Genomic DNA, 26,723 nt, shown 5'->3' with positions numbered 1-26,723 from the left:
CTGGGCAAAGTCATTGAAAACCTTCTGGAAAGGATTTGTCCTTCTAGATCCCATTAAGAACATTCCTGATTCATGGGAGGAGGCCAAAATAGCAACATTAACAGGAATTTGGAAGAAGTTGATTCCAACCCTCATGGATGACTTTGAGGATTCAAGACTTCAGTAGAAGGAGCTACAGGTGTGGGGGAAACAGCAAGAGAAGCAGAATCCGAAGTGGACCCTGAAGATGGCCCTGAATTGCCACAGTCTCAAGAGAAAACCTGAATGGACACAGAATCGCCTCTTACGGCCGAGCAGAGAAAGTGATTTCTTGAGGTGGGATCTGCTCCTGGTGAAGATGCTGTGAACACTGTGGAAGTGACAAAAGGGACCTAGAATATTCCATACGTTGAGTTGATAAAGTGGGAAGAGCATTTAAGAGACTGACTCCAATTTTGAAAGAACTTCTGCCGTGGGTAAAATGCTGTCAAACAGTGTTGCATGCTACAGATAAATCTGTGAAAGAGTTGATTCATGTGGCAAATTTTATTGTCGTCTTCTTTTAAGAAATTGCCAGCCTTTTTAGCATTTTTAGCACATACATTTTAAATGGATGTATGTACATTTTTTAGACATAATGCTATCGCACACTTCATAGACTACAGAATAGTGTAAACCTAACTTTTATATACTCTGGAAAGCCAAAAAGTTCATGTGACTTGCTTTATTGTGATATTTGTTTTGTTTTGGAACCTAACCCACAATATCTCCAAGATAGGCCTGTATTTCCTTAAAACAAGAATATTCTCTTAAGGATCAGGTAGAAATTTTAAAATAAAAATATCATATTTTATTTTTTAAATTTTTAGTAATAGGGTCATGCTCTGTTGCCCAGGCTAGAGTGCAGGGGCACGATCATAGCTCACTGCAGCCTCGACTTCTTAGGCTCAGGTGATCCTCTTGCCTCAGCCTCCTGAGTAGTTGGGACAACAGGTGTGTGTCATCATACCTGGCTAACATATTTTTTAAATTTTCTGTAAAGATGGGGTCTTGCTACGTTGCCCAGGCTGGTCTCAAACTCCTGGGATCAAATAGTCCTCCCATCCCAACCAAAAATACCATTTTTATATTCAAATATTTTTATTTACTTGGTGTGCAAGTCCCAGGGACTTTATTATTTACACAGTCAACTACAGAATTAATATTTTAACATGCTGTTCATTTTTGTATTCTTTGGGGAAATCACACTCCACAAAAGGAACTGTACTCACCGAAGGTGGTAGAGATCCGCCAGGCCCTTGCTTCCCACCACGGAGTCCGAAATCAGCACCCCCAACTGCAGGATGGGGACCGTGAGTTCATGTAGGCACATCTTCTGCAGGGCCTTGACCAGGTGGTCCAGGAAATACAAACTGTACGTCTACATGAACACATAACACACACAGGAGGTCACAGGAGCGGGTGTAGGCCACAAGCATAAGGGTCTTTCCTCAGAGAACCCCCTCCCTCCCCTTGCCAGCGCGTGTCTGCATACAGCAGGTGCTCAGCACGTTTCTGTGGGATGGATGGAGGCTGTGCTATCTTCCTTCCCTCTTCCACTCATGGGTTTCATTTTGTCACATGTGATAATCTTTGTGAACATCAGCACCCAAGTATGAAGATCCCCACAAGAAACACACCCATTCATGGATTTATTCAAATTTATGTGTTTGTTTCATTTTTCCACTAAAAACTACTGACTCACTAGAGACAGAATTTCTTTGTGTGCACACACAACCACTTAAACATTTAATATATAAAGAAGAGCTAATGCTTCCTATGATGTTGGACTCAGTTTGTTAAAACCATTACTCTTGAGTGAGAAATTAGGAAAGTTGGATGACCTGTTGTAAAAATGTACTTCTAAGAACTGGAGGTAATCAATATTCAAAGAATGACTGGGCCGCGATCTGGAAGTCAGTATGCATCCAGGGACATGAGCCTGGCTATCAGGCACTGACACAGCCGAGGGTCTCACGGCGCTCTGCACCGTGCTGCAGGCTGGGCTTAGAAAACTGGGTTCAGGGCCCACCAAGAGCTCCACTCTCTCACTCTCTCTCTCAGGCTGGGTTCTTGAAGGGCTGCACCTTAGAATTCCAGGCAATCTAGGAGGAGGCCATTCCCTCAGGGATGACAGCCAGGCAGAGGGGCCGTGCGGGCAGCCTGGAAAGCATGGGGTCCCTTGAGAGGTCGATGGAATTGATCACTCCTGGTGAGGCTGATCGGGAGAGCGAGCGAGGGTTGACAGGGCTCTACAGATCTCACAGGCATTAAAAGGTAATACAAGGACATTGAGAACAACTTCATGACAATATATCCAAAATGCATTTTAAATAAAAACATCCCAGAAAAAATGCAACCCATGAAAACTGTTACAAGAAGAAACAGAAACTCTGAAGAATTCTATAACTATGAAATAAATTGGATCCATAATTTAAAATTTTCTCAAACAGAAGCTCTGGGCTCAGATGGCTTTACCAGGGAATTCTTCCAGACATTTAAGGATGAAATAACTACCAATCTTATACAAATTTCTCCTAACAATGGTCAGAAAGGAATACTTGCTAACTGACTAAAAGGCCAGCGTAACTTTTACCACATCCTGAGGAGGACACACATGAAAGGAAAATTAAACGTCGTCTTCCTCACAAGCACAGATGCACATACCCCGGACAGAAGAGCCGCCAACCAAAGCTGGTGACATAGAGTGAGTGACAGTACAGCCAAGCTGCCCTATTGTGATAATCATTAGAAACAATCAAGGTAATTAATTCAAGGAATGAAGGAGGAAAACACCATCTGCACAGATGGAGAAAAATATTTGATAAAAATATAAAAGCATTCATGACTAAAATTCTCAGCGAATAGAAATAAACTTCCTTAATCAATAAAGGTCTATAAAAACCTACAACAAACATCAATTATACTTCCGAGTAAAATGTTGGAAACTTTCCTTTGGGATAGGGCACGCAACATAAAAATAGATGTTATCACCATTTTTATTCAACCTCATACTGGACGTCCTTGCCAGAATATAAGGCAAGGTAAAGAAAAAACAGTGTAAAGAGTGGAAACTAAAAAAGAAAAATGTGTTTGCAGATAAAACGACGATGTACACACAAAATCCAAAATAATCTACAGACAAATTACTAAAGTTATAAAGAGCTTAACAAAATGGATGCTTACAAGGCCAAAATGAAAACAATTACATTTCCACAGTTTATCTGGAGTTTAAACATGAAACAACAAAGCTATATTTACAACAGCATCAAACGTTTCAAATACACAGAAATAAATCTGACATGTATAACTGCCATGTAGAAAACTCTGGTCTATTGTTAAGAGACGTTGAAGATGACCTAAGTCAATGCAGAGACAGACCATGTCCATGGATCAAAACGCTCAACACCATAACAATGTCGGTTCTCCACAAAGTAACTTACAGATTCAATGCAATGTCAGTAAAAACTCTACCAGGGTTTGTGACGGGTCTGACACACTGATTCTAAAATACACATGGACATGCAATGGAGAATAAAAAGAGTAGCCCAACCGTCCTGAAGAATGAGGTAAGGAGATTTTCTTTACCAAATACTCATGGTTGTGAAGCTCAGTAATTGACACTGAGATGATGCTGCAAGGACAAAAAACTAACAGAAAGCAAGAGAGACCCCAAAGCAACCCCATGCACAGGTGGGCACCTGCTCATGCCCAGTGCAGCCAGCAGGGAAGGTGGCCAGTGACATTTCAGGAAGTGGTGTCAGAACAACGGGACACCCTGACTGCCAAGCTTGAGGCTTGACCCCTACCTCATACCACACACACATCAAGTTCAGGTGACAGGCAAAACTATAAAGGTGCAAAATATTTCTACTTTTTGGAAAAATACTATAACAGAGTATCTGTACAACCTCCAGAAATGAAAACATAAAAAAAGGACACACAAAAAACTGACTAATTACAAAGGAAAAGACTAATGACTCTTATTACATTAAAACTACTAATCCCTGTTCCCAAAAAGACCTCCTTAACAGAGTGGAAAGGCAAGGCACGAAGTGGAGGCGGATCTGCTGGTCACATGCTGCTCATGCGATTTTCCAGAATAAAAGATTCCTTCAAACCAATAAAGAAAACTCAGACAGCTTAATTAAATATGGGCAATAGCCTGGAGGGCACAACACAAGAGAGGACCTCCAAGGATAGGAAGCACTGAAGGCCAACCTCACTGTGGCCAGGAGTGTCCCGTGAAATGTTGGGGAATGCCACTGCCCACCCACTGGCTGCTGAAATTGAGGGGAGTGTCATCAGCAGAGATCTGCACAGGGCCACTCTACCCATGGCAGGCACAGCAGTGAACTGAATGACCACTGTGGAGGGCAGCATGGCAGTGTGGCACCAAACATCACAGGTGGAGATTCACATCCTCCATGGTCCAGAAAGTCTGTGATGGGTGTGTCCTCCAGGCATGGGGGCATGTGGGCACCAGGACACAGTGCACGGATAGTCACAAAAGCTTCATGTAGTAGCTGTTCACCGGAAACAGCCCATCCACCAGCAGGTGGATGGACGAACCATGGCCTGTCCACGCAATGGGCCACCCACAGCAATGCATGAAACACAGACCATGGCCTGTCCACATAATTGCCACCCACAGCAACGCATGAAACAAACTCAGACAGACCATGGCCTGTCCACCCAATAGGCCACCCACAGCAATGCACGAAACAAATCATGGGGACACAGCGAGCCTGGCAGGTCCCACAGACGGAGTCCAGGTGAAGGACGCTCACCAAAGAGAATCCACCCCAACAAGGCACAGAGATCTAGTGGACACCCAGTCCTAGCCCCTGGAGCTGTGTGCATGACCACAGAACGGCGAAAAGGACTTGCGGATGTGATAAGGTGAGGACCCCGAGGTGGGGAGGGTCTCCGGGATAGTCCAGGTGAGCCCTAAATGTAATTCTGTGGGAGGGAGCGGGAGATTTGATCTGCACAAAAGAGGAGGCCATGTGACCACAGAGGCCGACCGGGATGAGACAAGAGGGATCTTCCCCGGGCCCCTTGGAGGGTGTCACCCTCCCGACACCTGGATTTGGGCCCAGGGAAACCGATTTTCAGCTTCCGGCCTCCAGAACTGTGAGGGGATCAGATCCTGTTGTTTTAAGCACCCGGCTGTGGGAGCTTGTCATGAACACCTGTCCTGTCTCGCTAGGTGCGTGTTGGACTTGGGTGGGGAAGAAGGAAGGCTTTCCTGGGTGTCGGTAGTTAGGGGCAGACAGTGGTGCTGGGAGGGCCTGTAGGGGGCTGGGGGCTGATGGAACTCTGTCCTGTCCTCCTTTTTCTGGCTACAGTTCACAGTGGAAACTGGACCTGGGGACAGGTCAGGGGACACCATGCTGTGACGAGGGTCTTGAGCCTTTTCCTTATGTGAACGTACCGGCTTCTGGATACTTGAGGGGTTAACAGTAGAGTCACTTCTGTCCTGTTTCAGCACAGACAGCACTTCCTCGGGGCAGGAGTAGGAAGCCCACTCTTCTATGCTCGTGGGTAAGTCTTCCAGTTGTTTGTTAGGAGCTGGGCTTTGGCACTAGAAAGGCAAGAATGCAGGATTTCCCTGAAACGGTGGAAACAGCAGACGCCGCCCCCCCGCCCCCACCGGCATGGCTGTGCAGCAGGCAGGCCACAGCCCTGGGGAGCCGGCATCCCCCCGACCAGCAGACCCCAGCGAGCACCCAGATCCAGCCTCTGACACTGTTTCCAGGCAGTGCACGCAAAGCTTTCTGCCCCGTGCGCAGCCAGAGTCGGCCTGGGGGTGCCCAGGCTCAGGACTTCCAGGAGCTAAGGCTCTGCAGCCTCTGCCTCCTGCATCTCCCCTCAGTGACAGCTGACTGGTGAGCTCAGCAGTGCTCGTGCCAGGGTCCAGGTGTGAGCGTCCCGCTCTGGGAAGCTGGGCGGCCAAGTGGTTTCTCTGCCCAGCACTTTCAGAAGTGGATACTTGCAGAGAGAAAGGCTTCGTGGGATTAAAAAAACACTCTTCTCACTGCTCTGGGACCCAGACCCTGGGCTGTGTCTACTGCCATGGCCTCCGAGCCTGGCAGACCTGGGACAACGTGCTTTGTGCAAGCCGCATGCGTTACGTGGCTAGCTCCAGGCCCGGGATTCCCGCCAGGGACAAACCAGGGTGCTTTACAGACATTCCCTCACATTGTCCTCCAAGAACCCTGACAGGGAGAGAAACCGGGGCACAGAGACCGGCCAGGGCCCAGCCTCAGCACTGAGGCCACCTGGGGCTCCTCCGAGAACCCTGACAGGCAGGGAAACTGAGGCACAGGCCATCCTGGGCCCGGCCTCTCCACCGCGGCCGCCCGGGCACCACCTGCTTGGGCTCCTTGGCTTTCTCCTCCTTTCCCTTCTCCTTCTCCTTCTCTTTACTCCTCTCATTCTCCTTCTCCTTTTTAGGCAATAACAGATGTGAGCTGGTTGCTGCCAGGGGTCTGCTTTCTAGAACTGATTTTCCTGCTGTCATCAAGGAAACCTGGGCAGGGATGAAATCCACGTTTGCAGCACTGAAAACCCACCCGCCACCCACTCCGCCCACCCTCCACTCCTGGGTGAGGGACGCTCAGACCCGCGGGGCTCCCCAAGCTCTAGCGCTCTGGTGGTCTTACGTCCCGTCAGCTGCTGTCAGGTGAGGCCCCTAGAGCACAGAGCGGGGCTGGCCGGGGGTGTGGGCACTGGGGGCTGCAGGGACATGCCCATGAGCACGCTGGCTCCGCGGGTGTCCCTCAGTCTCACTCCACAGCAGGACACCCCTGGCCCTGGGGCTCCCTGCTGACCATCCCACACCTTCCCTGCAGTGGCTCTCGTCGGGGCTGTGCCCAGGCAGGGAGGACACTGGGCACGTCTCCTTGGCAGGCCCTGCCGGGCCCTCGCAGCCCTGACACGTGTGGGCGTTTGGAGCAGGTATGGCTGGCCCCTCGCAGCCCTGACACGTGTGGGCGTTTGGAGCAGGTGTGGCTGGCCCTAGGGGGGACTTGCCACTCCACGGGTGAATGAGTTCAAGGTCTCTAATTAAGAACCCATGAGAATAACGTTGAGCGATTCTCCTAGAAGGGTCACAAAGAATGGCGGCTTGGGCGCCCATGGCCCCAGGTCTGGCAGTGGTGGAGGCTGGTGGGGGGCTGGCGTGGAACATTCTGAAGACGGGATGAGGGGGCCTCCCTGCCTTTCCTGCTGTGCCCATGGCTGGGCCGTGTCCCTGTTGATCCCGAGATGCCCTATGGGCGTTCCGGGCAAACTTGTCCTCAGAAGAAAGGCCTGCCATGCCTGGCGCTGCCCTGCTGGGTGTAGCCCGCGGGAGGCCTGGACAGGCGCACGGGGCGGCCCCAACAGTGCTCCTGGTGGGCTTCACAGGGAGAGGTGGTAGGAGGAGCAGGATAAGGAGGGGGGTGGGAGTGGGGCACAGAAGAAGGTTGTGGAAGCCCCGTCAGCGGGCGGTTCAGGAGCTGTTGGGCCCCAGCTGCCAACAGAGGCGCCTGCTGCTGCCTGGGCGTGGCGAGCCAGGCAGAGGCAGTTTTGGGTGATGGTCGGCAAGGGCACTGGGGCGGGTGTCAGGGAGGACTGGCTGATCTGGAGGGAGCCATGAGCCCTCCCTTGGGGAGTGCTGGGAATGTCGAGGGTGCAGGAGTGAAGAGGGGAGTCTCGTTTTCATGCCGATGGAAATCATCCGGTAGAGAGGAAGAACCCGGATGTCGCAGGAAACTGCTCACATCTCAGAGGTCTTTAGGAAATGCTGGGAAAGGCTCTGATGCCTTTAGAATGCTCACTGCAGTTTCCCCAGCCCACAGCCCGTCCCGGGAGGCATTGCAGGGACAGGGGAGCCTTCGCTGGGCCTCACCTGCCAGATGTGCCTGAAGAAGGCGTAGGCTGCAAGGCAGCAGTCCTCGTAGCCCTCGGCACCCGGCGACAGCACCAGCGCCAGCAGGATGTGCACACGGGCCAGCGCCTCCAGCTGCCGCACGCTACGTAGCTGCTCCAAGGACACCACCTCCCCGGCCTCGGACACGGAGCTCTGTGGGGGCATCTGCATGGCCATGTACTCCCCTGAAACACGGGGTGCCCGAGGCTGAGAGCAGGCCCGGCTACGGGTCTGTGGGCCCCAGGCCACTCACTTCCCTGCCTGAGGCTGCGGGGACTGTCCGGTGCCTCGCCGACCCCCGGTGCTCCACTCTGCTGAGGGCCGGGAGCCAGGGGAAGAGCCACGTGTTGCACGTACTCTGCGAAGGCTGAGCTTGGCCGCCCCCTCACCCCCAGGGGCAGCTCCACTCTCAGCTCCAGCCCCAGGTCCCCAGGCCCTGAGGGCTCTCCTGCTGCCCTGTGTGTCCTGGAAGCCTCATGAGCTGCACCTGGCCTGGGCACCCCGTTCCTGTCCCAGACTGTCCCGAGGGCCTGGGAGTTCTGAGCAGGGCCCCCACTCATCCTGACAGGGGTAGGAGCAGCAGCCACGGAGAGGGTGGCCCTGAGCAAGCCAGCATTGACAAGTGCTCTAGGACAGCCCGGCTGTGTGCACGTGTGTGTGTGCATGTGTGCACGTGTGTGTGTGCGTGCACATGTGTGTATTTGTGCGTGTGTGCGTGTGTGCATTTGTGTGCGTGTGTACATGTGTGTGCGTGTGTGCATGTGTGTGCGTGTGTACGTGTGTGCGCGTGTGTGCATTTGTGTGCGTGTGTACGTGTGTGTGCGTGTGTGCATGTGTGTGCAGTGGCCACCCTCGCTGGGCTCTGCCAGCCTCTGCTCTTCATGGCAGGCCTGCGGGAACCACCCCATGGGACTCTCCAGGCACACCTGCGCTCCCCGCAGAGTTTCTGCCCCGGGTCACCCTGAGCTGATGCCCAGGCACTGGCGGTGTTTACGCTCTGGACGATGCCAGTGGGGCTGCCATCGTCTGCCCAGGTCCCCACTTACCAGCAAACCCCCACCTCCCTGCACTGCTGTGAGCAGGGGCCGGGTGGCCAGGGGCCTGCGGAGGAGAAGCAGCTGGAGAACAGAGCCCCTACCTCGAGTCGGAAGCCACCTTGGGGATGGCTGAGGTGCCCACAGAGTCTGAGGTCTCCCCCAGCCTCCTGAGGAAGGCGGCCTCCGGGCCGGCCCAGCTGTGTGCCTGAGGACATGGCTTCTCCCTGACCTGGACAGAACCTTTCTGTGAAGGTCGCCTGGTGGGGGTCAGGCTGAGTCCCTCAGGGCCCCCGCAGAGGACAGCGCTGTGACGCATCGGGGCTCCTGGCCTCCAAAGCCTGCACGGACACGTGGATGCCCAACGGCCGTCCAGACCACGGAGCGCGAAGCAGAGCTCTGGGGGAGCCGCGTGGGGTCGGCACCCTGCCAGCGGAGTGGGCTTACCGTCCGGCGTGGGCTCTGCCTCCGGGGCGTCACTGGGCAGCTTCATGGCCAGCAAGATCTCGACGGCCCAGCGGAGGTGGAAGACCACGTCCTCTAGAGGAAAGTGTCTGTGGTGGAGCCACTGGCCGAACTCCATGAGGTACTCCACCTTCTGCCACTCCGTCTCAGGCTTCTGTGGGGGTGAACAGAGAGGGTGACACCCTCGCGATAGCCCTCGAGGCTTTCCTGATGCAGTGAACACTTTCATTGCTCACTTTCTAGAAGAAAAGGTTCATTCTTATCCCACAGTGACCGTTTGGAGGCTGCCTCTAATGAGGTCAAGCTGCCGTTTAGGCTCATTGGGACGTTTCAGGCACAGGCGAGATGGCGCTGCTGTTTCTTTTCACAGGCAGCGTGTGGGCAGGCTGCAGTTTGGCGAATCCTTCCCTGTCTCCTCACCCTCTGCAGGTGCCACCTCCTGGGGCGTCCCGGGTCCCCAGGCATTCCCTGCACCACAAGAGGACACGGGACAGGGGTCCTGCTGTCGCCCTGTCTGTGGGTGGCCCTGTGTGGGTGGTTCTGCGGGCAGCCCCGCGTCCCTGCTGGAAAGGACGCCTCCTCAGGGCGGGAAAGGTGTTTGCCCTGTCCTGCGTCCAGATGCAGAGTCCAGTCCAAGGCCCGGCCGGGGCAGACTTGGCCACCGTCGCTACAGAATCGGATGAGACCACCCTAACCTGACCCTTGCAGAGCAAAGCCCCAGCCCCGCGAGCCGGGGTTAGCCTGCACCGCACCCTCCGCAGCCCTGCGAGCCGGGGTCAGCCTGCACCGCACCCTCCGCAGCCCTGCGAGCCGGGGTCAGCCTGCACCGCACCCTCCGCAGCCCTGCGAGCCGGGGTTAGCCTGCACCGCACCCTCCGCAGCCCTGCGAGCCGGGGTTAGCCTGCACCGCACCCTCCGCAGCCCTGCGAGCCGGGGTTAGCCTGCACCGCACCCTCCGCAGCCCTGCGAGCCGGGGTTAGCCTGCACCGCACCCTCCGCAGCCCTGCGAGCCGGGGTTAGCCTGCACCGCACCCTCCGCAGCCCCGCCGGCCGGGGTTAGCCTGCACCGCACCCTCCCCTCCACAGCTGTTGCCGGGGCCACAGCCACACTCTTCTCCAGCAGGGTGGATGTCGCATGGGTGTCGCCGCCACTTCATTTCTGCTGCCAAATATCTGTGGCTCTCTGAGCGCTGGCCCATGCCACTTATTCAGCCCACGAATCTGCTGGGGGTTCCCTCTGTGCCCAGCACTCACGCTGCATCAGCCATCATAAGCAGGTGCCTGTGGGCCTCAAAGCACAGATGCTCTGCAGGACACATGGCTCAGGACCAGAGACCCAGTGGTAGTAGGAATGGGGCCTCACCCGGCGGAAGCTGAGGAGAGCCTTGAGGCGCTGAGAAATACTATGGGGGGTGTTTGTGGAGAGGGTGCTCCGGGCAGGGGTGCAAAGCCCTGCAGTGCGGGTAAGACAGGAAGGGACTGAGCCACAGCACTGTGGGCTGGAGAATGCGGACAGCAGCTCTGACCTGGACCTGGGGAGCCTCCCACTGCTCTGCAGAGAACAGGCCGGGGTGAGCCAAGAAGAGGTTAGTGCTGCCCACACAGGGAGACGGAAAAGAGCCCAGGGCAGCAAGGAGGTGGGGGTCTGGACAAATCTCAGGGCGAAGCCCATAATGGAGTGTTGGATGGGCAGGTGTGAGCGTGGAGGGGTGTGGGAGGGTGTGGGATGTGTGTGTGTGGGATGTGGGGTGTGAGTGGTGTGTGTGTGGGATGTGGGGTGTGAGTGGTGTGTGGGATGTGGGGTGTGTGTGATGTGTGTGGGATGTGGGGTGTGAGTGGTGTGTGTGGGATGTGGGGTGTGAGTGGTGTGTGTGGGATGTGAGGTGTGAGTGGCGTGTCTGGGATGTGAGGTGTGTGGTGTGTGTGTGGGATGTGAGGTATGAGTGGTGTGTGTGTGGGATGTGGGGTGTGAGTGGTGTGTTCGGGATGTGGGCGTGAGTGGGATGTGGGATGTGTAGTGTGTGTGGGACGTGTGGTGTGTGTGGGATGTGGGGTGTGAGTTGTGTTTGGGGGTATTGGGAGTGAATGGTGTACATGAGATGTGCGTTACAGGTGTGAAGTTGCGGCCTGTGGGGTGTGTCTGGGTTGCAGCTGTGGGCTGTTATGTCGCGTGTGTCTGTGGGTCTAGGTGCAAGGTGTGGGTTTGTTGTGGGTGTTGGGTGTGAGTCCAGCCACTGGAGGATGGAGCTGCAACATCTCGAGGGGAAAGGCAAGAGGAAGAATGGTGGGAAAAGCAGGCATTTGGTTTTGGGCAAGACGCTGGCCCCAGGGTGAGGCCAGGCAGGCAGCAGGATTCACAGGTCTAGGGGCAGGGTCTGGGCTAGAGAATTGCTTGTGGGGAAAATGGGCAGCAGCCATGTTTAGTTCAGGACGTGGGGTGAGATCAGATGGCCAAGGTCCTGCCCTTAGCCCAGGGCCTTCTCTGTCATGAAGAGGTGGGAAGGGGAGAAGGATGGGGAACTGGTGAGGTGGTGGGGCCTGGGAGCCACGTGAAGGATGCCATGGATGGGGAAGGAAGGGAGCAGCTGTGGAGGCTGGCGGTGGCTCCCACAAAAGCTGTGGACATTGGGGAGGGCCTTGGCCCTGATGGGGAGGTTCAAGGGAGAGCGGGTCATCTTCTCAACAGAAGTGTGGGGCCACCGGAGTCCACAGGCTGAGGAGTGCTGGGGACCCTGTCTCATACCGTATAACTCATAAATGTAACAGCTACAACTATAAAACTCAGAAGAAAACGGGAACAAATCTTCAAGACCTTGGGTTATGCAACAGTTTTGCAGATACAACGCCAGAAACACAAGCAACAAAACAAGAAACAGACAACTAGAAATTCATCACAATTTAAAACATGTTTGTGCCACAAATCATGCCATCCAGGAAGTGAAGAAGTGGTTGAAAAAGCAGCTCACAGAATGAGAAAGGGTTTGCAGATGATGCTCCTGCTAAAGAACCTGCATCCACAATACACCATGAGCTCCTATAAGGCAACGAAAACCAAACCACCAGATTAAAAATGGGCAAAGGACTGCAATGAACACTTCTCCAACCACCTACAAATGGCCCATGAGCACGTGGGAATATGCACCCCATCATGAGTGGCTGGGAAAATGCAGGCACACCAAACACGAGGAGACACCCCCTTCACACCCACTGGCACAGCCAGAACCGTCGGACGACATCGAGAGCTGGTGAGCGTGTGGAGAAACCGCAGCTCACAGCCGGCAGGTGGGAAGGCAACCCTGTGAGGCCGCTGTGGGAGACGATCTGGCACTTCATCTCATGGCTCCACACAGGGCCACCGTGTGCTCAGCAACTCCAGTGCTGGGCTGTGCCCCCAGGGGACGAGGAGGGGCCACGCCAGAACCCGGGAGCAAATGCTGACCGCACCTTTCGTCACAGCAGGCAGATAATGGGAAACAACAAACAGCCGGGCGTGGACTGTGAGACACGGAACGGAATATGACTCGGCCCTAAACGGGAATGATGGGGATGGCCCTGGGCGATGTCACGCTGAATGAAGGACCACGTAATGCTTGGCTCTGTTTACAGAAAGTGTCCAGGTCCGCAGCTTGCTGGGGCCGATGGACGTAGGGAAGGAGGGGAGTGAGCGCTGATGGATGCAGGGTAGGGAAGGAGGGGAGTGAGCGCTGACGGATGCAGGGTTTCTGGGAGGTGATGAAACCTTCTGAAATTGTGTGTGGGTGATGATTATATAACTCTGAGAATTCACTAAAAACATCACATTGTACCTTTAACAAAACAGACAACTGGAGGAAGGACTCGGGTAAGTGAAGACAGAAAACTTTCAAGGGCTTCTGCCCCGACGGCCAGTGCGACTCGGCTGGGTCCTGCCTTCCCCAGTCGCCCCGCAGCCTCCCCTCCTCAGGCCCTTCCTGCTTTCCCTGGAGGAGGCCAGGTCCTCGCCTGATCCCCACCAACCCCAGCAGGGCAACTGCTGAGGAACGACGTGGCCTCTGGCTCCCCGGAGAGAGGCGCAGTGGCTCCCTGTGGCTCCCCCATGGTGGTACCCGGGCGTCTGCCTTGACTGCCCAGTGCCCTGAGCTGGCACTCACACAGCACCGTCAGAGACCCCCAGTCATCCTCAGTTCCCAACGCTAAGGGCTGCCTGGACACCAGAGCAATCCAAAGACCTCAGGGGAGGATTGCTCTGAGCCAGAGAAACAGCCTGTGTAACAGAAAAGCCTTTTAAGATCTTCACTAATGTTGAAAGGTTCATGCCTTTCACACCAGGGGCCTGGGATGCCTTTTCATCCCCGAGATGAAGTTCTCGGGTACGCACCACATGGCCCTTGCTTCTGACAAGCAGAGGCATCAAATCAACGCCAAAGCGCCCACCTCCTCCCGAGCCCACCCCAAGTGCATCGAGGGGAACACCCGTCTCGCCTTCCTGGGGGTGGGGAAGAGACGCCAACGTCCCCAGAACGCCCACATCCCAGGGCCCTGCACAGCCCTGCTCCCCTCTGCAGCCACCCGCCCATCTGGGCCCCTGGGCCTCCAGGGCGCTACTACTTGGGGCATCACCCTCTGGCCCCCTCACCCTGCTCAGGGACAAGGACCTGACCACGACCCCTGCATGCTGGAAAGGGACCACTGAAACCAGCTCCAACCATCATCCCTGACTGGTCGGCCAGAGGAGTGCCCGGGGCCGCACGGCGCATTCTCTGCACCATCAGCCGTGGCTGCTCTACGTGCCGCCCACGCCAGGTCCCGGCTGAGCTTCTGTCCACACGGTTCTCCCTTTTGCTAAAGGACACATTTTACCACGTGCACCCACGCTCAGGGCTTCGCACCTGCAAGGCCTGGATGGCGCTGTTGTAGCAGGCCAGCTCTCCAGACACGCTCGGCGAGTTCAGGGCCAGGCGGTGCCACATGCGCGCCAAGTAGTCCTCACTCTCGGCCTTGAATTTCTGTATTTCCATCGAGAAATTCTGCCCGAGCTTGGCCTTCACGATGACCATGTGCTTGAAGATCAAGCTAAAGAAAGGGAAGGTGAGAAAGCAATGTCGGGATCGGGTGGCAGAATTTTCAACGTGTGTGATGCGGCCCGGACTTATTCCTCCACTTCCTGCTTAAAAAGACAAAGCAAAGCAGAGTCCAGGGGGGTGGGGGTCTCGGGGCTGTGTGGGGTTTTCAGTCCCCGCTCTCCCTGTGTTGAATTCTCCTTGGGAAGTCAAGTCTTCCAGCACAAGTGGGAACCTGCGGAGGCCCAGGCAGAGGGGGGCAGCGAGGAGCAGGGGAGCACACGCCAGGCGGGGGTGCAGCAGGCGGTGGGGGGAGCACACTCCGGGCAGGGGTGCAGCAGGGGGTGGGGGGAGCACACTCCGGGCAGGGATGCAGCAGGCGGTGGGGGGAGCACACTCCGGGGAGGGGGTTCTGCAGGCAGTAGGGGGAGCACACTCCGGGGAGGGGTGCAGCAGGGGGTGGGGGGAGCACACTCCGGGGAGGGGGTTCCGCAGGCGGTGGGGGAGCACACTCCAGGTGGGGATGCAGTGTCTGGAGCACTCACAGGCGGTGGGCTGTCCTTGGCAGCACCTGCACGGCCTCGTCCAGCACCTTGAGGCCACCCTCCCAGTCGTCCTGGTCGGCGTGGCTGTGGAAGAGCAGGCCATAGAGCGCAGCACGGAGCGTCAGGTCGTCCTCAGCCCCTGGGAGGGAGAAGAAGGGGTGTCCTTGGAGCCGCCCGATCCCTCATCAAAGGCGCCCTCGGACCTCCCGGACTAAGCTGCCCATCACAGTGCCCCTGAAGTGGAACCGTGGCTTCTCAGGTGCCCAGGCCGGCGCATGCCCCGCAGGGCTGATGTGAGCTGTGGACCTGCGTGGCCCCTCCAGCTGTCTTGTCTGCTTGCTGGTTTCTGCCTCTCACTCTCCATCTGCTTGGAGAATTCTGCATTCACAGACACAGCCCTGTGTTTCCACGTATTAAAGATCGGAGAGCAGGACTCGGGGTCCTTTCAGGAGTTCCATGGAACGCTCCCCCGCAGCCGAGGACACAGCGCCATGTGCGCGCTTGGGAGTCCACACGCTTGGCGCCCCGCAGCACGGGAACAGCCCCCGAGTCTCCGCACGGGCAGCAGAGCCATGTGACACACAGAGGCCAAGGTGTTCGCCTTCGGGGCACACGCAGAAACCGCCTGCCAGCTGGGAGGGAGCCCCACCCAGCCTTCACAGGGCACCCCGTGGGCCGTCAGTGCCCCCAAGTGCACGAAGCCAGCAGGTGGGTCCTGGTGCTCTGATCCACATCTCTGTCCTCGTGAAACAACCCCCAGGGCTGACAAGAATCACATGCCCGGTTGTGGACAGAATGTAGTTATAACTGAGCAGTAACCAGGCTGTGCCCTGGCCACGTCCTTGTTGTTAAAAGTCGCCTGGACCCCATCGCTCCTGTAGATGGGGTCTCTGATGTAAGAATCCTAAGGCTTTGGTTGAAGGATCACTTAGGATGTTTCTCAGACCCTGAATGCCAGCAACCAGTGTGGAGTCCCCCACAGAGGAGCACGATAGGGACCGGCCCAGGAATGCCTTCCCAAGACCCTGCGCTCTTCCGGCAGTCAGCCATCTCCACACTTCCGTCCTCTCCAAAACCCTCAAGACCCCCAAACTCCTCAGGGAGGTGGGTCTGCGGCTGCATCCCCATCTCCAGCTCAGCCACCCCAGGATTAACCCTTTCTCTGCCGCAGCCTATTCTCTCAGTGGAAGGACTTGCTGTGTGTGTCGGGCTCGTGCTTGCAGGACCAGCAAGCCACACACACTGCTGGGGTTAGTACTCAACTTAGTAATTACACGTGGCCACACTTTTGTTTATTATTTTAAATCAACTTTGCCTCTCTAAATAGACTCTAAATGCTCAAGGTAGGTTCCACTTTTCTATTCCACAGCATTTAAAGATTTCCCAAATACACATGAGGACTCTTAACAGGGATAACTTTTTTAGCAGATAATTTTTTTTCTATAAACATGAATTGGTATTCTAATATGATTCTATTGTTCTAAAGTCAGTATGTGTTTTTGTATGTTTGTTTTGCAGCTGTTTTGTGTCCACGTTTTTTGTGGAGCTAGAAAAATGCGATTTATCTGTCAGCACAGCTGAGAGGCCAGACTTCACGGCAGCCACGACCAGGGGTGACAGTGTCCACTCTGGACTCAGGGGTGTGTGGCCCTGGACAAGGTTCACGAAACCAAAAATAACACTGTAAGCCCCCCAGCCAACTGAATGGACCCTCCTCTTGGCCCAGGGCCTTCCGAAGTGTACCTGAAAAACTAGTTTGGTGGGGTCGGGGGTGGTAGGGGGCAAGGGTGGACAGGTCTCATCACATCCCTTCTGCCTTTGGAGCCAGGCACAATGGACCAGCATCCACATGAAAACAGAGCTCTGAGGGCTGACGGAGTGGACGCTCTGTAGCAGTAAGATACCAAGTTCCAGTCTGACTCTACCAAAGCATCACACGACAGATCGCAGGCCTGAAAGAGATCCAGGTATTTTATACCCAAATATCTTTCTTCAACACACTTTCAAGTGGGGCCCGCGCAGCTGTCTCTTGCGGGGAAAAACTACATCCTGTTGAGAATCCCCTTTTCCCTCTCCAGGGCTGTTCCCTGAGCCAGGGGAGAATTAACCAAGAGTCTGGTGCCTTTTTGTCTGATAAGAGCTCGGAAGCCTGGAGGCTGCATCTGCAAGATAAAAACCCTGGTCTCCACAACTCCTCATCTAAACCTGGACATTCCTTTCTATCGATTCCAGGTCTTTAGATAATAACTCTTTCAACAAATTGTCAATCAGAAAGTCTTTGAATCTGCCAGTGACCTGGAAGCCTCCCCTCTGAGTTGTCCCAACTTCTGGACCAAACCAATGTGCACCAGACACGTATTTTGATGTCTCTGCCTGTAACTCCTGTTCCCCTAAAATGTACGAAACGAAGCTGTAAACCAACGACCGTGGGCCCATGTTCTCAGGACCTCCTGGGGCTGGGTCACGCATCACACTCCTCACATGTGGCCCAGCATCAATCCCTTCAAATAGTTCACAGAGTTTGACTTTTTTCATGGACAGTCAGAAGGTCCCAGCTCTGGCTTCTTTGTATATTGAAAAGGAATTTCATGAGCTCATTCCTGAAGAGCACTCAGGTGCCTGTCATGCGTCAAACGCTGAACAGACATTATCTGGAGTTATTGCCAGGTGGCTTCATGTCAGGGCACGGGAATTTAAAAGCAACACATGTTTAAAATTGGGCTCAAGTCCTTCCCTTTCCTTGTACCTGGAGCCCATGGGTCTGTCTGTCCTGCTACAAACCTGGAAGAAAATATCCTTCGGTCGTCCCGCCGCCTTGGAAGTCAGCCGTGGGCCACTGGTGCAGAAGCAGCGTCTTCTCTTTCTCCTAAAGTAACGCAAGTAAATGACACGTATATTTGAAAGTTGCAAGACAGTCTTTCACCACGAGCTAAGAAACTCCCCCTCTGAGTCTCCTTAAACTGCTTGCTATTGCCATAGCTGCTGTAAATTAACCTGACAATGTTGTACCGGCCACTATCGCCCACATTCTAAAGCTTAACAATATACAGCCAATTAATAGCTTAAGTTATTTTAATGTAAATTCTTGGCAAACAACTCAGGAATTGCCTCTTATTTCCCTTTAAAAACCCACTTGGAACTGCCTCTAATTGGAATGCATGTTCAGGACCACTTGAATCGATGCTTCCGGATGACAGCCTTCAAGCTTGGCCCAGGCAAACTCTCTACTTATACCAATTTTGCCTCAGCTTCTTCCTTTTAGGTTGACATCGTTTTGCTTTTCATTTCGTTAGAGTAGGTAGCTAGTCAAACATGAGCGGGGCAGGAGAGGCCCCCCGCCCCGCACCAGGAACTTCAGGCAGCTATCAGGTGACGGTCAGGCAGCTGTTAACCGTCTCTCTAAAATAATAATTGGTCTCAGCCAGCACCAGGGAAAGGCCGCCTCCCAAGAGACAGAAAAAACCTGAAACTGGTGATGAGCAGCTTCCCGATGAGATCTCAGGAGCTGGGCGAGCGGGCTCAAGCACACACACTACGAGGCAAAATGGCAGAGCTTCCCTGGCCTATGACCTCCCTCTAGGAACACGCGACTGGTAAGGGACGACCTCAAGTGAGCACGTGCAAAACTCCAGTAAGTACCCTGGGCGTGCGGCCCCTCCCAAGTGCGGGCAGCCACCGTGCATGCAGACAGCCCACCGCCAGGGAAGCGTCTGGGGAGAAATCACGCAAGACCCTGGAAGTCGGTCAATGTATTGAGATAGCCAGGTGGGAAGGGGCCCCCAGAGACTCTCCGACCGGCCTGCTCACTGGGAGGAATGCGCACTGATGGGGAGACACAGAGGCTCACGCCATTTGCAGCGGGGAGGAGCCCGGCCCCTCCTCCTCCCAGGTGAACCTGGGATCCATTCGGTGAGGTGGGAAGTGCACTGGCGGGAAACACTCTCTCGCTTCACTAAGAGCCTCTGTTTCCCCTTTTCTTCCTTTCTACCCAATAAAACCCTGCCTTTCTCACCCTTCAAATTGTCTACAAGCCTCATCTTTTGTGGCAGTGTGACAAGGACCCCGTCTTTAGCTGAACTGAGCAAAAGTCCCACAACAGTGGGAGACCCCAAGCCAAAGGTGAGCCATGCACGTGACCTCTCAGGTCTCTGCTCGGCCTCTTCCCAGTGTGCTTTCCTTCCCTTTCTTCCTGTTCTGAAGCTCTCTGATAAACTCACTCCTGCTCTGAGACGTGCCTCTGTCTCTCCTTCTGCTTTAGGCTCCTCAGTTGAAGTCTCTCTTCTGAGGAGGCAAGAACTGAGGTTGCTGCAGCCCGCTGTAGATTTGGCGCTGGTAACACACTTTGAGGTTGCTGCAGCCCCTGTGGGTTTGCCGCTGGTACCGAACTTCGGTGGTGTGTGACTCGAATACGTCTGCTGCTAACCATTCGGCTCTATCTAATTACAGATATTGCAGCAAAATTTCTGAAATACTAAGTCACAAAAAGTCTGCAGCTGCTCCCCTAACGTCATTGAGAGCTTTTTCAACGACATGAAACATCTAAGTTGGTTTTGCGGCTCTAAATCAATGTGACAAAAAGCACGTTAGACAAAACTTAGGGAGGCAGTGAGAGCCAGTCTCAGAGGGAGTTCACCGCGGCTAATGCTGTATTAAAGAAGGATCTCAAATCAATAATCCAACTTTACATCATAAGGAACTAAAACACTAGCAGAAGGAAGGAAATAATAGAGATCAGAGCACAGACAAAAAAAGATAACAGAAAAACAATAAAGTCTATTGTTTAAAAGTTGGTTCTTTAAAAAGGTCAACAAAATTGAGAAGCCTTTAGCTAACTAACAAAAAAAAAAAAAAAAGGAAGACTATTCAAATAACTAAAATAAGTAATGCAAGTGGAGACATTACTACCGACCTCAGGGAGATAAAAAGGATTATAAGAAAATCCTATGAACATTTGCACACCAACAAATTAGATAATCTAGAAAAAATGAACAAATCCCTCCAAACACACCCAGACTGACTCAGGAAGAAACAGAAAATCTCAACAGACTTATAATAAGAGATTAAATTAGTAATCAAAAGCCTCTTAATAAAAAAAAATCCTGGACTAGATGGCTTCATCAGTGACTCCCATCAAACATTTAAAGAAGCATTAGCAACAATCCTTATTAACTCTTCAAAAATGTAAAGACAAAGAAACGCTCCTGGGTTCACTCTGTGAGGCCAGCATTACTCTGTTATCAAATCCAGATAAAGACATCACCAGAAAAGAAAGTTATAGACCAATATCCCTTATGAACATAGATGCAAAAATTCTCCCCAAAAGATTAGCAAATGAAATCCAACAGCATATTAAAAAGATGACTCATAATGACCAAGTGGGATCTGTGAGAGGTGCAAGGGCGGTCACTGTGGGCAGATCTGTCAGCGTGATGCACAGTATTCAGCATTAACAGAGCAAAGGAGAAAAACCACATGACCAGCTCAACGGATGGAGAAAAGGCATCTGGCAAGACCCAACACTATTTCATGACAAAAAACTCTCAGAAAACTAGAAATAGAAAATTCGTCAACATGATGAAGGGTCCTTATGGAAAAACCCACAGCTCACGCCACATGCAGTGGTGAGGCTGAAGCTCTCTCACTAAGACCAGGAACAAGACAAGGTCGCTGCTTCCACTGCTGCTATTCCACCGGAGGCTCTGACCAGAGCTACTGGATAACGAGGAAGAACACGGTGAGAGGCAGCCAGACTGTGTGTGCTACATTGGAAAAGAAGAGGTAAAACTATCTCTATTCACAGATGACATGATCCTATGCAGAGAAAATTCTTACAAATCCACAAGAAAGCAATAGAGTCAACTAATGAATTCAGAAAAGTTGCAGGGCACAAGATCAACACACAACAATCAGCTGTGTTTTTATGCACCAGGAATGAAAACTCCAAAAAGGAAATTAGGAAGAAAGTTCTACAGACTGAGCTGTGTGCCCCCAAAATTCATATCCCGAGACTCTAACCCCCACTGTGGTGGTATTTGGAGACAGGGCCTCTGGGAGGTAACCGAGGTTAGATAAGGTCACGAGAGTGGGGTCCTCACGATAAAGTTAGTGCACTTTCAGAAAAGACACCAGAGAGCTTGCTGTCTCCTTCTGTGTGCCACATGAAGACATGGTGAGAAGGCAGCCAGGCTCTGTGTGCCATGAGACACGGCAAGCAGGCAGCCAGGCTCTGTGTGTGCCAGATGAAGACACAGCGAGAAGGCAGCCAGGGTGTGTGTGCCACATAAAGACATGGTGAGAAGGCAGCCAGGCATTCATGGCCAGGAAGATGTTCCTCACCAGAACCCAGCCACGCTGGCTCCCCGATCTCAGACTTCCAGGTTCAGACTTTGAGAAATAAATTAAGCCATCCAGTCTATGGTATTTTGTTACGGCAGCCCAAGCTAAGACAGAAAGCATTCCTGTTTATAACAGCACCTTAAAAAATTAAATACTTAGTAATAAATCTAACTAAAGAGGTGAAAGACTTGTATGCTAAAAACTATAAAAGGTTGCTGAAAGAAATTAAAGATCTAAATAAATGAAAAGATAGCCCATGTTCACGGATAGGAAGCCTTAACATTGTTAAAATGTCAATACTACCCAAAGCAGTATTCAACACAATCTCTATGGGTTGCAGTAGTCTTTTTAAAAAATATATAATTTTAAAAAGTGATCCTCACATTCATATGGAATTAAAAAACTGATCCTCAAATTCATATGGAATTGCAAGGGGTCCCAAAGAGCTAAACAATCTTGAAAAACAACAAAGTTGGAGGACCCATGCTTCCCAACTTGGAAACATATTACAAAGCTACAGTGACTCAAACAGCATAGTATTGGCAAAATGATACCATATAGGCCAGTGAAATAGAATAGAGAGCCCCAAAATAAACGCTTGCATTTCTGGTCAAATTATTTTCAGCAACAGTGCCAAGACCATTCACTAGGGAATGCACAGTCTCTTCAAGTGGTGCTGGAAAAACTGGATATCCACATGCAAAAGAATGATGTTGAACCTTTACCTAATATCATATGCAAAAATTAACTCAAATGGATCAAAGATCTAAACTTAAGAGCTAAAGCTACAAAATTCTCAGAAGAAAATAATGGAGAAAATCCTCATGGTATTGGATGTAGCAATGACCAGGGATAGGACACTAAAGATATAGGCAACAAAAGAAAAAAATAGATAAATTGGACCTCTTAAAAATTAGGAACATTTGTACATCAAATGGCATGATCAAATGAGTGAAAAGTTAACCCACAGAATGGGAGAAAATACTTGCACATCAGGTATCTGCTAAGGGATTAATATCCAGGCTCCGTCCTGAGGCTCTCTGGCCATGAATCTCCGTCTGTTATGGACCTCACCATCTGCAGGCCCTCCCTTCACGGGGCCCTGCAAGACACTGCAGGTTTGTAGGAACCACATATCTGGGTCAGCCAGGATTCTTGGTCACAAGTAGTAAAAATCTACTCTGGTCTTCCTGGGCAGCCAGAAAATGTGCTGGGCAGCGCCAGTGGAAGGCTAAGCCCTGGGGCCAGGAAGCTGCATCTTGCCCACAGGATGGCCACATGTGGGTTGGCAGGTTGGCAGGTTGGCAGGCCAGGTGGAGTAGCCTTGGCTTGCCTCTGTACTCTCCAGTCTGGCTCCAGAGGCAGTTCTGCAGAGCTCAGACCCAGGCTTCCTGGGGGAGCCAGTCCAGGAGGGTCCCTTTGCCTAGACCATACTGGATGAGGAGGCACTGCCCCGGAGGAGGCCAGCATAGGGAGAGGCTGGGGTGGGCTGGACAGCCCAGAGGCCCCAACACAGCCTTTTCAAAGTCAGGCCAAGAAGCTGCCTTGGGAATGCCTCTGAAGATCTGTGCAGTGGCTTCTGTGGCGGCGCCCACTGCCTGTGCCTGCTGTCTTGTGCCCCACTCCCCTGTCCTCCTCCTCCCACTGGAGCTTCGGGTTATGCGGCTGCTCCTCTTAGAAGGGCTCCGTTTTGTGGGTTCTCTGTGGCTGACTCCTGATTCCCGGTTACGGCTGAGGCCAGAAGAGAGCTCAGAGTGGGCTGGACTGGCTCAGCCCTGGTCTAAAGACTGACCCCAACCCAAGAGTCTCAGCCTCTTCCCAGGAGGAGGGGTTGCCTCCCCATCTCCCAGCAGGGAGCTGCGTCCACAGACCTGTGAGCCAGGAGCACGAAGCCCTCACCAACTCCAGAGCCTACTCAGGAAGCCCAGTCCACAAGGCCAAGGCTTGTCCTGCAAATCTGTGCCCAGGGAGAAGCTGGCCAGGCTCCTGCTCTTGGGGAGAGGCCTGCAGGACCACTCCAGGACCCAAGCCCAGCCTCCCTCCAACAACCCTAGAAGGAGGTGCACTCTTGGATCCACATGGCCCCTCTCTTGCAACCATCCTCCCTGGGTTGCCCCATCCCCTGGGCCTTGGGGGCTCTACTCCCTGCCACCCCACTCTGCCTTAAGCCTCCAGAGGCACCTGTGGCTCAGCCCCTGCCCCCTGCCCTGCCCTCTGCTTGCTGTTCCTCCGGGCCACCCTCTCTCACGGCAGGTGGGGCCTGTCCTCCCTGCCTAGAAACCAAGCCGCTTAAGGAAGGGACTGTGCTGGCCTCGCTCTCTACCCACTGCTGTGTGTCTCCAGTTCTGAGAGCCCCTCGGTGCATGTATGCTGCTGGGGGAGGTCAGGGCTGAGCACCGAGTCCAGCAGGGGGCCCCGCAGTGCTGGCACTTGGGGACCCCCCTTAGCCCCCTCCCCTCCTCGGCTGGTGCTGGTGCACCCTCTGGGAGGCCTGTGGGGTCTTTCTTTGGGAGCCTCTCCAGTCCTTTCTGGAAGACCCGATAGAGGCCTCAGTGGGAGTTAGGAGCCCCTCCAGGGCTGGCGCACCTGCTTTCTGGCCTCTGTCTTGTTGATGATGCCAATGATCCTCTTCAGGGCACCCTTGGCCTTCTTCCTGTAGACGGCTGAGGACAGGAGCGGGAGCCAGGCGTTCCAGTAGTGCCGTGCGGCCAGCATCACCAGGGTGCTGCTGCCCGCGATGCCTCCAAACCTGAAAGAGGGCAGGTCATGACACGGTGGCTCCACCTGGGCCCACCTGGAGCTGCTGGACCAGGAGGGACAGGAAGATCGGGCGCCCAGGGCCCATCCACGCGCTTGCTCCCTCCCGGGCATGTGACTTGCTCAGGTGTCCCTGCTGCATCCTCCCCAGTGGGCCTTTCTGGGCAGCACAGGGTCAGACCCCCACCAAGGTCAGGCTGTATTAGCCCAGGCAGGTACAAGGGCAAGAGGGGGCCACCACACCTCCTTGAAGACTGTGCCCTGAACTGGCCACACTGTCCACCTCGCCCTCCCTGGCAGGAGCCCTCCCTTGGGCCCACAGGACAGACCACAGCCTTGGTGAGCACAGGGGTCTGGCACAGCAGGGGATGGACACAGCCCCCACAGCACCACCCCAGCCCCTTTAGAGCCATGCACCTGGCGCTCTCCGTGAAGGCCTTGGCTGCCACCAGCCGCAGCTGCTTCCGGCCCTTCAGGTTCTCCATGATGCTCCTGCCCTGGATGCCCGTGGCCGTGCACAGCATCTCTGCCACCAGCCGGGACTCCTCGCTGCAGGACACAGGGCCAGTGAGGAGGGAGACCCCTGTGGCCCACCTTGGATCCTCCCTCCCTGGGTCACGGTCACTGACCTGTGAACTGCACAGGTGGTATTTTAAGACGGGCACCTCCTGGCCCATGAGCACATGTGCACAGGGCTCCGCCCTCCCCGAATCTGAGCCAGCCTCAGGGACTCGCCAGACTGCAGGGATGCAAGGCCCTGGTCCTCTGAGGCCTGGAGTGCCCACGTGTGGCCTGGGCGCTGGAGACAGCCACCCTGGGAATGCTCTCAACCATGGAGCTGGCAGCCACGTGGCAATGGTGGGAGTGGGCTGTGGGGACATCCAGCCAGTGGACCCTCAAGACTGTCACCCCAGCTGACTCTCACAGTAACCTTATGAGAGACCCCAACTCAAAACTCACTGGCTGTGTCCAGTCAGTCCCCAGAACCATGGCGCAGAATCACTAACTGTTTTTTTAATGACTAATCTTTAGAGGGGCTTGTGCAGCAACAGATCCACAGAACCAGCCCCTCTTTGGGGGCCGCTCCCCTCTACGGGCCCTGCTGCCCAGGCCCACATGGAAGTCTGGCCTCAGAAGGTCCACTCTGCACCCAGAGCTTGGCTGGGCGCACACTCCTGGGTGTCAACAGCAGCATCAGCTCCACGGCTCCTCATCCCTGGACATTCGCTGCTCCAGTGCTGCCGTGGCTGGGGCTGCAACGCCACACACAGTAAGGCAGGATTCCCGCAATGGACGGGGAGCACGCCTTTGTGGCTCAGCTCAGAGGAGGCACCGGATTTATTCTCTGAGAAAGATGCTGGTTCACGGGTAGACTCCCTTCATGGACCAGGGTCCAGAGCCAGGGACCTGCTTGCAGGAGCAGACAGCTGCTTCTGCCCCTCTGTCCCGAAGGAGTCAAAAGAGGAAGGCACTGCCCCTTGGCCTGCATGGACCCGTAGTGCCCAAAGCAAGCCGGTGGTGTGAAGCTGAAACCACCTTCTAAGGCGGGCATGGCGACCTAGGCAGGGCAGGAAGGAGGGTTCTGTTTCCTAGGTACTGCCGTCCTAAACATTTTGATCTGTGTTAGGCAGTTGTTGAGTGTTCCATAAATGCCAGTGAGTGAGGTCTGCTCCTTCCATCTGTAGCCTCAGTGACTTCCCCCCGCTTTGCTCCGTCAGCTGCTGAAAGAGGAATGTTAAAATCTACAGCTAGAACCGTAGATGGATCCATGTTTCACTTCCTGTATTTTCAAGCTCTGCTATGAGGTGAACACACATTTAGCATTTTTATGTCTTCTTGAAGATTTAATCCTTTATGATGAGGAAGGTCTACCTTGGATAGTGCGCCTGGGCTGTTGAACCGCCACACCAGCTTTCTCGTGGTTGGCGCTTGCACAGTGCCTCTCTCCCGTCTTTTTGCCTTTAATCTGTGTCTTTACATTTGAAGAGGGTCTCCTGTACATAGTTGATTATTGGGTCTTGCTCCTATGTTCTGTGGGATAAACTGCATTTTAACTGTAGTGCTGGTTCGTTTACATTTAATGGAATGACTGTTATGACCAGGGTCAAATCCACCATTTGCTCCTTGCTTTCCTGTTGACTTACATGTTCTTTGTTCCTTTCCTCCCTTTTTTTTGCATGAACTAAATATTTTTAGTATCCCAATTCATATCCTCTATCAGATTTTTCGTTATATCTCTTTGCTTCATTCCATTTCTTAGCACTTGCTCTGGGGATTGCAGTATGCGTCCTTCACCACCCACGTCTACCTCACCCGAGTCCTACTCCACGTCACGTGCGGCAGGAGGGCCCTCGGAATCGCTGCCTCTCAGCCCATCCCGTGTATTTCCACTGCCCTGCATCTTGCCTCTATATTATGAAAAATCCCACAATAGGATCTTATTTTTGCTTTAAAAGGTCAAGTGTTTCTTGAAGAATTTAAGAACTGAAAGGGAAAAAAGTCTTTTATGTTTACCCCCAAATTTACCATTTTTCATGTTTTTCATCTCCTCTAGCATGTCCTCTTCTAAGGATTGGCTGGGAATGGATCCTTTTAGCTTTTATTAGTCTTA

The 26,723-nt window shown here is 53.5% G+C and overlaps 1 protein-coding gene across 5 annotated transcripts in view; it reads right to left on the bottom strand.

Annotated features, from left to right (window-relative positions):
• LOC105471092 (cilia and flagella associated protein 46) overlaps positions 1-26,723 on the bottom strand; it is a 125,100-nt gene that overhangs the window by 56,539 nt on the left and 41,838 nt on the right. For all 5 annotated transcript variants that reach the window (XR_011607560.1, XM_024789507.2, XM_024789503.2 and 2 more), the window contains exons 23-32: positions 24,530-24,661; positions 23,942-24,104; positions 17,801-17,885; positions 15,020-15,158; positions 14,304-14,487; positions 9,418-9,589; positions 7,916-8,121; positions 6,395-6,553; positions 5,456-5,605; positions 1,251-1,399 (exon numbers count right to left, since the gene is read on the bottom strand). Coding sequence is in view for 4 of the 5 variants with exons in the window: in XM_024789507.2 (XP_024645275.2) it covers positions 1,251-1,399; positions 5,456-5,605; positions 6,395-6,553; positions 7,916-8,121; positions 9,418-9,589; positions 14,304-14,487; positions 15,020-15,158; positions 17,801-17,885; positions 23,942-24,104; positions 24,530-24,661 (1,539 nt within the window). In the remaining variant the exon portion in view is untranslated. The remainder of the gene's footprint in view (positions 1-1,250; positions 1,400-5,455; positions 5,606-6,394; positions 6,554-7,915; positions 8,122-9,417; positions 9,590-14,303; positions 14,488-15,019; positions 15,159-17,800; positions 17,886-23,941; positions 24,105-24,529; positions 24,662-26,723) is intronic.

The sequence above is a fragment of the Macaca nemestrina genome, chromosome 9 (assembly GCF_043159975.1).
Source record: "Macaca nemestrina isolate mMacNem1 chromosome 9, mMacNem.hap1, whole genome shotgun sequence".
Classification (NCBI taxonomy): domain Eukaryota; kingdom Metazoa; phylum Chordata; class Mammalia; order Primates; family Cercopithecidae; genus Macaca; species Macaca nemestrina.
The sequence above is the reverse complement of the archived record's forward strand: the minus strand, read 5'-3'. Positions and strand labels throughout refer to the sequence as shown.